Raw genomic sequence first — 13,228 nt, forward strand, 5'->3', positions numbered from 1 at the left:
TTTTTAAACAGAAAAAAAGTTTCCTATGTTTTAATATTTAAATAAAGCACGGTAAAACCAAAGACATTCATTGGAAATACTTCAGAAAGGGAGGCTCTCTATTTCAAAGGGGAGAGGAAGGTAGAAAAAATGTCAGAATTCTTTACTGAATGTTAAAAGATATCAAGATTTTTGCGTATATTTGATCTTCCAGAAGGGAAAGCAAATTTTCAATATCACTCACTCTCCTGGGCACCCCAGTAAAATACCAACTAACAATTGTGGCTATATTTTAATTTATTTCAATTCCAAATGACGGGCTTTGGAACGTTTTTTTTCACACTTAACCTTAGGCGTGCTTACCGTTTCATATATTATATTGAATATTGGATTATTTCCTCGCCTTTTCTTATAGATTCAACATAAATTGCGTTTTTGTACTTTTTTTTCCTCTACCCCTTCCAAAAAAAGGCAATTGACATTGCCAGTTTGCTTTAACTGTTGGAGACTTCTGAAAAAAAAGAGGAAGAAAGTTAAACAAAGCGGTAGTTCGAGCTTTGGAGTCCTATCTCGTGCTGAATTCAACTCTTGACGAGCAGCACTCCCCACGACACAGTTAGCTGTTTTGTTTATCATCAAATAATTTGATTATCAAATTCCTTTACTTTTTTTCTATTTTAACCAATTTATAACGCAAAATCGTTTTGTCATTCTTGGGAGATGATCCATGGCATTTATTTAAAAATTTACTTATTGTTATTTATTCTCTTACCAGGTTTGGTGTCAAGGATGGTACATTTTAATCCAGTATTTTTATATAGTCAACCATCAATGGATGTTTTGCGAAGGTCTGTATCTACATTTGTTGTTGTCGCTCACATTTGTCAATGAGCGGCGATTGATGTCCTGGTTCTACATAATTGGTTGGATTTTACCTATTCCTGTCCTAGTTACTTATGTATTGCTGAGGATTTTTTATGAGAAATCTAATTACGAGTAAGTTGTTTCACATTAATCCTCAAATATTGTGTCACATATAAAATAAATGATCATTTAACCAATTTTGTCCGTATTAACATGACAGATAATTTCACAAATTTCAGGAAATAAGCGTTTTACTCTCAGTGTTTTTTAAGGTATGATTTAGAAAAATCAACAAATGACCCGTGGCTGCCTAATAATGCTAAATTTTTGGAATAGTCGGTGAACACTAAAAAATATGTTTTCAATTTTAAAGAAAAATAAATTTGAATATAACAGATTCATTAAATTTGATTAGGATTAACATCCAATAAAAGAAAGCTTTAGTGGGCCCCAAACCAGCTAACAGCTTGTTTTTTGCTATTTTTTCTATTATCCTTTTTTTCCAGTGATATTTGTAGAATTATATGTTTTATAGCACTAGGCACTTCACGACTGCCTGAATTGACACTATTTACATGCCCAGTATAATCTCCAGGTCTTATACATCTACTGCGCTCCTCTCTGATGCTTCAGATGATGCCTCCCATATCACAAATTAGAACGTCTGGCCTCAACACCTGCACTCCATAGCGCTCTGCCTTATATCATCCTCATTTGGTAGCAATAATTATTCCCTATTTGCCCCTCAAGTGGGCTGGAACACAGCAGTCGCTAATGCTTGCCCCCCCCCCCCAACAATTCCATCCCATACCTCTTTAACCAAGATATTCCTGCGGCCCTTGATGCTGGTTGCCATTACTAATTTTAAATCATGCAATAGTTCCAGTTTGGTTCTGATCTAGGCTTGGACTTGCTTCCATCGATGGATGTTGAGAGACTACTGAAGCCAATCCTTCAGGATTCTCAGTGCCATCCGATATACCAGAGCCCCTTTCTTCGTCACTTGCAAATGAAAACATGTGAAAGCGACAAAGCTTCTTCATTAGTGGTTCCTACAAGGGTCCTATTGCTAAAAGACTCAGTACTTAATTTATTACTTGAATTTGGAGCTCTATTTAGCTTGAACTTTGACGTGAAGACCATATTTCTTGATTGGGTGGTAAGCAATCAGTAACTACATAACCTAATTGTAGTTGGCTGATGGACAGAATGTAAACACATTTTTGGTGTTTCTTATGGTCCAGGAAAAAAAAATTGTAGAAAGCTATGATTATGTGAAAGCCCATAGCTAAGTGGAAATTAGAAATTAAAATGTAAGTCAATTTTAGAATTGGTCTTAACAATAATACCTTTCCTTGATTCTTTCTTGGTGTTATGACAGGTTGGCCCCCATCCATTACTGGTGTAGTTTTATCGGGGTGAGCAGAGAATTCTTATCATATAGTTTATTTCGTTTTGCGATAATTTCCCCAATCTTTCCCACAAAAACTCCGTTATAACTAATCTAAACGGGAACGTATTAATGCAACGCAAAAAACAGATCTTTGCTATATTCTTACCTAGCGTTATATGCAAACATGACGTCTTGTCATTACAAGCGTGATCAAGACCTTGCATAAATCAATCTGAAAAATCAACACGTCAATGTCAAAGAGGCTTAGCAGCCAAACCAAAATGTTTCTTGCTAAGTTGGCTTGGTTACCTGTATTAACTGGCCTTTGAATCATTAGACAATAATATGAAACACTCCTCTTCTTTCTCTTCGCATGGTTAACGCTGTCCAATACTGGATTTCTAGTCATCATATTGTGGAGTCAGCAAGGTTTTATGTTCTTTGCAAACAATCTGTAACACATCGGTTATTTATATATATATATATATATATATTAGAGAGCGAGAGAGAGAGAGAGAGAGAGCTTTAAATGACAATATCTTCAATTTCGTCCTGCATATCATGTTCACTGCCCTGGCATCATCTGATCAAGCAGCTTCCTTTTCTTTGATGTACAAGTATGATCATGAATCATGAGCGGATTTAGAGTTGCTCTTCTTTTGAGAAAACCCTAAAGCCACATTCATACAACTGAATGGGGTAGCTGATCCATTGACAGCACCTAAGATTACAGCCTTTTATTTTCATCCTTAGGTTGTTACATTTATATTTCTAGAGGAGGATTCAATGGAAAAATATTATTCCCGGGGAACCTTTCCGTACCATAAACGCCGGAACCCGCTGGGCCAGAGCAAGAAACAAAATTTAAGAAAATTGCAACTAAATACCAAAATATAATAACGGTTCTCAAAATAAACAGATTTATATAAAAACCACCAAATAATATGATGTGAACATAATCTTTTATTTCACTATAAAATTACTTTATAAAGATTAGGGAGTAAAATTCAATTATACAGCCTAGTCAGATGCAGAGTTTAAATATATCCCTCCAGCTGAAAAGACATTAGAAGTTAAATCCTCTCCCCAGATCGACAGGAAGAACCGCTCACGAGAGTTTGGCCCCAAAAACTACAAGTTTGAGAGTTTCCAGAACCCCTTCCTCAAAGAAAGGACATCATTGATTTTAACAGGTTTCTTGAAACTTGCGTTCAATAATGCAAAAATGGATAACCGTCCCTCCATTTTGTGTAAGCTGTGTAACTTGATATAGAGAGGAAAATGGGGCTCCATGTGGCAATTCGACCTTTAAAACTAAGACGATATTCATAGAACTTTTCAGAAGTCCCTAGCCAATTAGCTCTCTCCTAATTCTCTGCCAAAGTCGGGTCACATTTAGCAAGCTAGACTTAAAATCTTTTGGGCGTGAGGCAGGGCCGTATCCAGGATTGGTTTCGGGGGTAGTGGTGGTTACAAAAGGATTTTTTTCGGAGGTGGGGGGGGAGCTGTACAATTTTTTTTTTTTTAAACGTATCAAAAATGTGTTTATGCTCCTTTTCTGTACGTTTTTACGAGTCGGACATACATTTCGGAGGGGGTCTCAAACCCTTTAACCCCCCCTGGATACGGCTTTCGTGTGAGAACAGGGGTTTGAATTCTGGTGTCAAAGGGTATTTAGTTTGGAGCGGGGGTCAATGACGTCATTCTGTATGCTTAGCCAGAGTTGAACCAGATCTATATTTTTACCCGGAGAAACATGGGAAAAGTTATGAAACGAACATCAGCAGTGCCAGTAGGAACTGCAAAGTCCGCTGCCATACTCTTAACCATTACCTTTAGTTTTCGTTGCGATGCCATTGAAGGAAAACTCAAGAACTAATGAAAAATGACGGACCCCAAGAACTTTTGCTTAGAAGGAATTCCAAAAATAACTGATACCGAATCAAAACTTTAAAAGGCAAGCAAAAGATTCTAAAAATAGAACAAATGCCAATCAATTGAAGGCGCGACGCCGATCAGTTTTCGTTGCGCCTGCGTCGCGCCGCCGCCGAGCATAATTGCGTCCGCCACCACCGAATTTGATTTTTGCGTGGCTTTGGGGACTAGAATCAAGTGCAAGGAACTGGAAAAGTGAAACTTGAGTCAACGACATGTCTATCGTCGGAATGGTGTCAGAAACAAAGCAAATCTTCTTCTAAATGCGAATTTCAAATAAAACGAAACAATACTATGAATTAATCACTGTCCATTAATAACATCAATTAGGCGAACAAGAGTGACAGGACAATACAATGGATACCTGTTAACCGAAAGTTCCTATGGGGCGGATCGTATTAATGGAAGACGTACTCCTCTTAAATAATATTTGAATTCTTAATTAGGGTCAAAAAGTCGGGAATAAGGGTATGTCTAAAAAAGGGTTGGATATTGAATAGGGCTAAGCAAATGTTTAAAGTTGGAACATGGCCAACGTGTCCGGAAATGAGCCATATTGAAAAAGGGCCAAGCGGTTTAAGCATAAAAATTTTCCCGAAAGTACAGTGTGACTTACTAATATCACCATTGCTTACTAATATTACCATTATCTCCTTTTTTACCTATGGTTGATTGTATTGACTCAGTAGTCGCATAATTTTGAAAAAAGGCTCATTTTATCGTAAATCGTAGCATCTAGTACACTTAAGTAACAAAAGAGATTGGTCGTTATAAATTGATTCCGTATATCATTTTTCAAACGTTAGCAACTTGGCCCTCTTTAGGACGAAACTGTAGTTTTGCGCAGCAAAGTGGCAGAAAACCTACTTTTCTGTGGCAAAATCTTTTTACGCTAATTAAAAAGGAATTAGACTTTAAATTTTTGTTTTATGCCCGAGCCTTCTCCCAATTTTCAACGATTATTGTATCGATACGATCATCATTTGGGGAAAAAACACAAACAGTTAAATATGCATCCTTGATCTTCTTTCTGAAGAAAAAAAGATAAAATTCCACGTTTTCATAGGCAGAAGCTTGAAACCGCTGCAGCAGGGTTCCCTGCTACGCTGAATTTAATTTTGTAATTTTCATTAAGGTCACTTCCTCTTTTGGGGCATTTCCCCCTTTTTTGAAAATCTGGCAAGTTTTCTCAGACTCGTAGTTTTTGATGGGTAACTTTAAACTTGGTGCATTGTATATATTTGGAACTACCATAAAAAGTGAATTCTCTTTGACGGATATATTGTTATCTAAACTCCTTTTTTAGAGCTTTACTATTAGCCCGTGTCGCTACTTATATACAGTTTGTTACCACGAACTGCTTTGTTACAAGTATTTTCGAAGACCACAATGCCTTTCCATGATGATAAACACCAGCTTCAAATAGGGATAAGTCCTTTTATTAGAGTGAAAAACAATTTAGAAAATAGTGGATATTCCGATCACATATACAGTAACTGTCATCAGTATATCTGCTGATGACGGTCACTGTATATGTGATCGAAATGTCCAGAATGGTTGATTAATTTCACTGTCTAAAAAAAGGATTTATCCCTATTTGAACTGTTATTTAGCTCTATTGCAAAATGAAAATCTCCTTGGTTGAAAAGATAGTTAGCACAAGAAAGTAGTATATATTTTTGTAGTCAAGCATCTTCAGTTTAAAGCATATAATCTATTCGTCTCGTGACTTATATTTTAAAACTAACTTTCAGCTAGTTTTGGAGACATGATATATACTGAATCGTGCAATCCAGGATTGAGGTTTTTCAGAATTATGGTCCCTCTGGATCTAGTGTTTTATAACCATTTACTTTTTGGATTATCACCACTAAAACTTCAATAAGTTCCTATGCCGAAAGTAAATCACTTTTACTGGCTTTCAACTTAGGAAACTTTCACGATTTATAATGCTTTACCTTTTTATTCTTGACTAAGGGTTAACAAAAGAAACTTAATGTGATCACGAATAAAATCTACACTAAACCCTTCAATTTGCGTAGATTAATGCTTTTCCTTCTTTTTTTCCAGGTGTTGGGTTCACGAAAATAATCATTCATTTTCCTACTACGTCCTTTCAGCGCCCCTTGTTGTATCTTTGGTTGCCAATTTGTGCTTCCTTTTCAATATTATTCGTCTTTTACTGACTAAACTAAAGACCATGCCAGGAGCTCACCAGCATTGTGGACATAAGCGAGGTAAATAAGCAATCAATTGGAAATACCTGACACGAGCAAGATATATTGGAGGAATTAGAACTTTTAAAAGATCCTTTCAAGATTGACTCACATATATGTCCATACCAATATTATTATACGGGAGCCTGTTCAGGGGGGAGGGGGGGGGCTGTTTACGGGTTTAAATTTAGAAGTATATTTTTTTCACAATGGGTTTTCAGAACAGTAGGCTAATGAACATAAAATACATATTGCAATTTCTGTTTTTTTTTTCTTTTTTTGTTTTTTTTTTATTACTTTTTAACAGACAAAATAATGAATAGCATTGTAGCTGTCATTAGGAATCGACAAAACCAATAATTGGCGAAATAAAGCGACATTCTCCGAAGAAATTTTTAGCATTATAAGGTGCAAAGCTTCGGTGATTCAACGTGAGAGGATAGAGATTCATAACTATTAGCAACGCCCACAGTTTAGCGTCTAGTGACTTCATTAAAAAGAAAGTTGGAGATTTCAAAGAAAATTAGATATTTGGTATTATTAACCTAAAATGCAACAAGATTAGAGCTAAGTAATTAATCAGCAGCTTTGTTTCCAATACTTGTTTTAAATAAAAATCGAGCCTGTACGAAGTAGGCCCACGTTGGCTTGGACAAATCTTGCCCGGCTAAGCAGCCTAGTTGGTAGGCCTACTGGGATCATACTTCTGCTTTCTTTACCGTCACTCTATGGTAAAGTACCTGAAAAGACAAGTATGCTGAAGTGTTGGGGTAGGCCAAGCCACCAAACGGTAGATGAAACTAGTATTTTTTTTTCTTTCGACAAGTCTTTTTCTTATAAGTTTCCCATACCCTTTGGTACAGACACAGTATATATACTAGCAGTATTATCTTTCCCTATCTCACCCATTATAAAAACCCGGACCGAGGTGCGAGTGCTCCAGATAACGTATAAACATAAGCGACATTAGATCTTTTCATGGGTAGACAAGTCAGATCTCTCTTGAACGCGAAACTTGGCTTCAACGTTGGAACACTAATTTTGAAGAAACTAATTTTAAATTCATTTATTCCAATATATACATGAAAATTGGTAATTAGTAGTGCAATGTTATTATTAGATGTTTTTAGGAATTAAAAATAGGTTTTGGAGTCTCAAGTTGGTTTCAAAGGCATTTTGAGAAAGTTTCTGCCAAAATACGTGTTCCAGGGTAATTGGACCGCTGATGGCAGATCAAATGAGAGGAGCTGTTTGTACGCGCCGATATAAATATATATATATATATATATATATATATATATATATATATATATATATATATATATATATATATACTCAACTGATTGGATTATGTAAGATTTTATAAAAAAAGGGGGCGGGAGGTTGCTGAAATTTGTGAAAATAAGGAATTTTGTTTCTTCTAATAACTGGTGGAATAGGTGTGATGGTTTCAGGGGCGGATCCAGGATTTTCTGGGGGGGGGGGCGCAAAATAGGTTGATCTGATAAACTTACGTTATGAGCATGTTTAATTAATCCAAACTTGCGTTAATTAGGTAAATTACACTACTTTAGACTACTTTAGGGGGGAGTACCCCTCGCCCCCCCCTCTGGATCCGCCACTGGATGGTTTATCATTTTTTATCACGTCGTGATATTTATTTTCTCAGATTGTAGTTCATGTAAAACTTGAAAAGGCTAATTACCTATTTTGGTGGAGAGCCGAGATAAGACTATTTTCGTTTTCAATCAATGTTTTCGTATGAAATGGGAAGACCTTTCCTGAACTTTAAACAATAAACACCTCTGTTTGAAAATCTTTGCACTTTGTGAATTTAGATAGCGATAAGGGTTCCTGATTGAGACCAATTTTAGGACTTGGGTTCTAATTATTGGTTGCTGTGGTAAAAGTTGCCACAATAACCCTATCCAAGAAAATACCAAACGTCTGTTAAGATATGTTTTTCGTAAAATTCTTAGGGAGTTTTCAGAAAATTGAAAAAACTTTTAAACCTGAAATATCAATGCGAAGCACCAAATATCATAATTCAAATGTCATTGCTTTATGGCATTGTTCAAATAAAACTTATTTTTAACTTGATTATCGTTGTAAATTCATTCTTTGTCTTTCTTTCCATTCTTAAACCAATGATATTTACCTTTTGCATTATTACAGCCCACTATATATACATTTATATAAATTTATATGCAGTGTTACAGCCATACCAATTATTCTGTGTATATAAATATAATGTGTATATAAATTAAGTCATACCTGTGAGATGGGACAGTTGCAAACCACTTGGCCGGCTAACCAAGTTTGTTTCTGCTTTCGCAATTACGAATAATGCAATTTCTAACCATTTCTCATTGATTGACGCATACTCACTAACCCGCTAATGTATAAATAAGTGGGAGGAGCTTTTTGTTCGCACCGAGAATGAAGAGCCAGAAATCATCGGCGGTAAACTTACTGCCTAATTATATAAACTGTGGGTACAGAGCCTATGCTGTTCTCTCAAATGTGAATCGTGACCAATCCTTATCAAACGGAGATGATTAATTTTTATGTACTTACCTGGCCCCTATTTCACACTTCTGTGTTTTCTCATGAAACTGGCTGTTTTTGCGTAATCTGTCAAATTTTAACCGTTTTTTGCTTTGAATTGCTCCAAGCGCTTATTTAATGACATCTCAAATTGAAAGCAAATAATTGAAAGAATCAAAGAATTGCCGGTGTCAGCTATGTCAGCTACAAATTTTCATGGCCAGAATATTGAGGAACAGGTGAATAAGTATTTGTTATCTGGAAACATAAGTAGTATTGCAGTTAGTCAAAATATGATCGATAACAATCTGGTTTAAAATGAAATAATCACTTATTCAAATGTCTCTTTAAAATTCATATTTAGGCTGAGCTGACCCGTAAAAGAAGTTTTCAACCCCTGCCTCACACTCTAAACATGTGTCAAATTCTGCTAGCACTTATTTTGCAGAATTGACATAAGGGGGAGGGAGGATATCACCTCGAAAAAGATACTGAGAATTTGTGAGTTTTGCAGAAATATGTAGGAAAAAATGTTTAAATGTTCAAATTTGGATAGAGACATAAGTTGTAAATTCTCCCAACCATTCTTTGAGTGTGTAGCCTACCTTATGAAGGTCTCAATATGCGTATTTGCAGATTAAATGCTGTTTAAATACTTTTTAAAGATCTAATCGTGCCTCTACCTTCCCTGAAAATTTATTTATGGTATTTATTATGGTATTTATTTATGGTATGGTATACCAATTATCGTATTACTAATAACTTCAAAACAACTGAGAAATAACTATTAAGGAGAAGGGAAATGCTTACCCTTTTAAATTTAAAGACTAAAATAAAAATAAAGCTTTCAGCTATTCAAAAATCAAAGAGACCCAAAAATTGTTTGTGACGTAGTTGAGCCCAAACCTTTTCTGTCAATTATTAAAAAAAAAAACAAAAAAAAAAAAAACACATTTTTTGAAAATAAAGAGCCAAGTTGTAACTTAAAACGACCAAAAACGATTACTTCGCAGATTACGAAAGATTTAGAAGTATCCATATAAATAGCTTGAATAAACTGACTCGTAATTTCTTCTTATACCTGTAGAATTATAAAAATAGCGCAATACTAAAAATACAACACTGACATAAAAAAAGGTAGGTTTTCTTAGAATCAGATAATTCCATGAGTAGCAGCAAAAAAATCAAAGACCGATTCATGAATCCCTAAATAAACTTTCACCAGGCATGACATCGATAGCTTTTAGGGTACAATTGTAATTCTCTAAAAAAAAAAAATCAAGCAAGATCAGTTGTCAGTTAAGCTCTAGTTTTTGGACTTCCTCATGCATTTGAAAATATCCTTAGTCAGTTTGTTTAGGCTGGTTTTGTGCATGTATCTTGCATATTTTGAGATGCAATAATTTGACTCGTTTAAATTTCAACTTTGTTCTTTTTTTCCGTAAGAAAACTTTGCTTCATTCAATTAATTTTTGCTCTTTTTTTAAACACACACACAAAAGAATAGGAAAAGATCGCTGGTTGATTTAGACAATGAAACTAATCAAATTAGTATGATTGTTTTTTGGTTAAAATACTACATTAAATGTAGCTTTTACATCCAAATTCTCGTAAAATTTTCCAAAAGATATTTACAACTTTGTCACCTAATTAAAGAGTCAGAGATATATTTTATCACTAATATCTTTGAAAATATGCGCATAAGAAATTCAAATATTTGGGTAAAAAAAATTGGTTTCATTGTTTTTTTCATCGCGTGATTTTTAGTTTTCGCTTACTGATGGGGTTTAAAGAGGAAGCCTACAAGAAGGGAGATATTATGCTACCATTATAAAGCATTCCTACCTTACCACTTTGGAAGGTGGTATATGGCACTTTAAGATGGAGTTATTTTTTAAAAGAGAGACAGAGAGAAATTATTATAAAAAAAAATAATACAAAAAACAACAGCCAATAAGCCTTATAGCTTTTTCATCGCGCGATTGTTAGTTTTCGCTTACTGATGGGGTTTAAAGAGGAAGCCTACAAGAAGGGAGATTTTAAAATTATAATTACGAATTTACTGCCATTGAGATGATAATGCTACACCTATAAAGCATTCCTACCTTACCACTTTGGGAGGTGGTATATGGCACTTTAAGATGGAGTTATTTTTTAAAAGAGAGACAGAGAGAAATTATTAAAAAAAAAATAATACAAAAAACAACAGCCAATAAGCCTTATAGCTTTTTCATCGCGCGATTGTTAGTTTTCGCTTACTGATGGGGTTTAAAGAGGAAGCCTACAAGAAGGGAGATTTTAAAATTATAATTACGAATTTACTGCCATTGAGATGATAATGCTACACCTATAAAGCATTCCTACCTTACCACTTTGGGAGGTGGTATATGGCACTTTAAGATGGAGTTATTTTTTAAAAGAGAGACAGAGAGAAATTATTAAAAAAAAAATAATACAAAAAACAACAGCCAATAAGCCTTATGAGTAGATTGCTACGTTATACTTTGCTTAATGCCCTAGGAATCCCAGTGCTATTTGCTTGATGCTCTACACCTTTCAAAGAGAGTGAGCATCCCCTCGCAATGTCGTATGGATTCTACGGGCTTATGTTCCTTACCATACTATTACCATACTTTTCATGAGAAAGATAGAGTTCAAGGATGATTTACTCCTCTCTCTCTCTATCCCACTCAATCTGTTGATAGTAGCTCAGTTTCATTTTGGCGGTGAGAGTGTCAACACAAGAAAAAATGTTCCATACACGTCCACTATGCATGTATACACAGGGCAGCTGGTCATTCTGTGAGAATTGTACAATGATTGATGAGTATGATGAAAAGTGCAGATTATGCAACCCGTTTAAATTGCATAGAGGATATGCTGTACAAATTAAAGGTTTTAATTCATGTCTTGAAGGGGTGTGTGACTCTCATCCTAGAGGGCACCTATGCTCTAATTGCCACTATGATAAATGTAATCAGTGGGAGAATACATATCCTGGTATGATTGGAAAGAATCCTAAGCGTGATTTTAGTTTATTGCTAAGAGATTGGTATCGTCGTGGCTTTAGATTGTTTTCGGAGGAGGAGCCGGGTCAACGATTAAACTGTTGAAACAACAAAAGAATTTTGGTTTCTACGTCATCGTTGTGAAGACAATGGCTACTATGATCATAAGCCCACTGATTTTTATTTGGCTGTGACGGAATGTGATTCGCCACTTGAGGACACTGTTTGCGAAATTGTTTCAAATAATCAAATTGAAATATGTGAATTCTATAAAATGAATGAGAATAGTATCATTGACTATACAAAGAGATATGACAAGAGTGAAGTTACACTCTACTGTAGAAAATGCAACCCTGACATTGCAGCAAATCAGGATCAGTATACTGTGAATTCAGATAATCTACCCGCAATAGCTGTTCTCGACAAATACCTATATCTAGTAGAAGATGAAATCTAAAGAGTAGAAAAGTCTTTTTTATCATATACATACATTATTTTTATTAATAAACAATTTCACATACATTTTTAGAACATTTTATTCGTAGGGCACTAAAATATATATTAAACACGCTTGAAGTATATTTTCTACTAGAAAGTCGTTCAATCGACGAAAGTCAACGTAGATGTTGAGAAACTGCTTGTAGGTATAGCCACGACATCTGAACATTAAAAAGAGTAGTGCATGAAATCCACGTGTCTTAGTCGTTAAATCCTGTACTTTCTTCTGATTTCGAATAATAGTTTTGCCACTGCTCTCAATAAATTTGTTGATGTCTGGAGTGCGGAATTAATACGATAGACCAAGAGGATCAAAACATTCAGTATTATTCGCTGGTTGAAAGATGCATAGCCAATGACCCGTCTTAAAAATCGATGGACTGCTATTGACAATGATTAGGGTATTGTTAACACTCGGAATTTTTTCAATGAGGTCCGATGGTATGCAATAGGACTTTTACTGAGACAAGTATGGATCCATATTAAATACGCTGATTATTTGGTTTGTGTTCATGGTGCTAGGTCTAGTAGAACGCTGCCGTTGGGTGTGATTTCCCAATAGGTTTCAAATTGACTCAATGATATTAGCGTTATACTCTCAATTGAAGCATCGGCAAATGTGCACTCTAAGCTTACATTCCCTGTTCGTAGTATGCTCATATCCTGGGTCCCCGACAGGTCCAAAACAATTACACCATGATTGTTTGAAAACATTGAATCGATTATTCCATTTTCAAATAGTTGGGAATCATGATCTAGGGATTGCATGGTCAACTCATACAGAGTTC

At 35.2% G+C, this 13,228-nt stretch overlaps 1 protein-coding gene across 1 annotated transcript in view; it reads left to right on the top strand.

The window, feature by feature from the left end:
- The window catches only part of LOC148956421 (calcitonin receptor-like), a 308,161-nt gene that overhangs the window by 276,476 nt on the left and 18,457 nt on the right, over positions 1 to 13,228 (top strand). The window contains exons 6-7 of the mRNA XM_089090777.1: positions 755 to 975; positions 6,242 to 6,408. Of these exons, the coding sequence (XP_088946903.1) occupies positions 755 to 975; positions 6,242 to 6,408 (388 nt within the window). The remainder of the gene's footprint in view (positions 1 to 754; positions 976 to 6,241; positions 6,409 to 13,228) is intronic.

The sequence above is a fragment of the Artemia sp. Qi Xiang Cuo genome, chromosome 1, assembly GCF_049724085.1.
Source record: "Artemia sp. Qi Xiang Cuo chromosome 1, ASM4972408v1, whole genome shotgun sequence".
NCBI lineage: Eukaryota > Metazoa > Arthropoda > Branchiopoda > Anostraca > Artemiidae > Artemia > Artemia sp. Qi Xiang Cuo.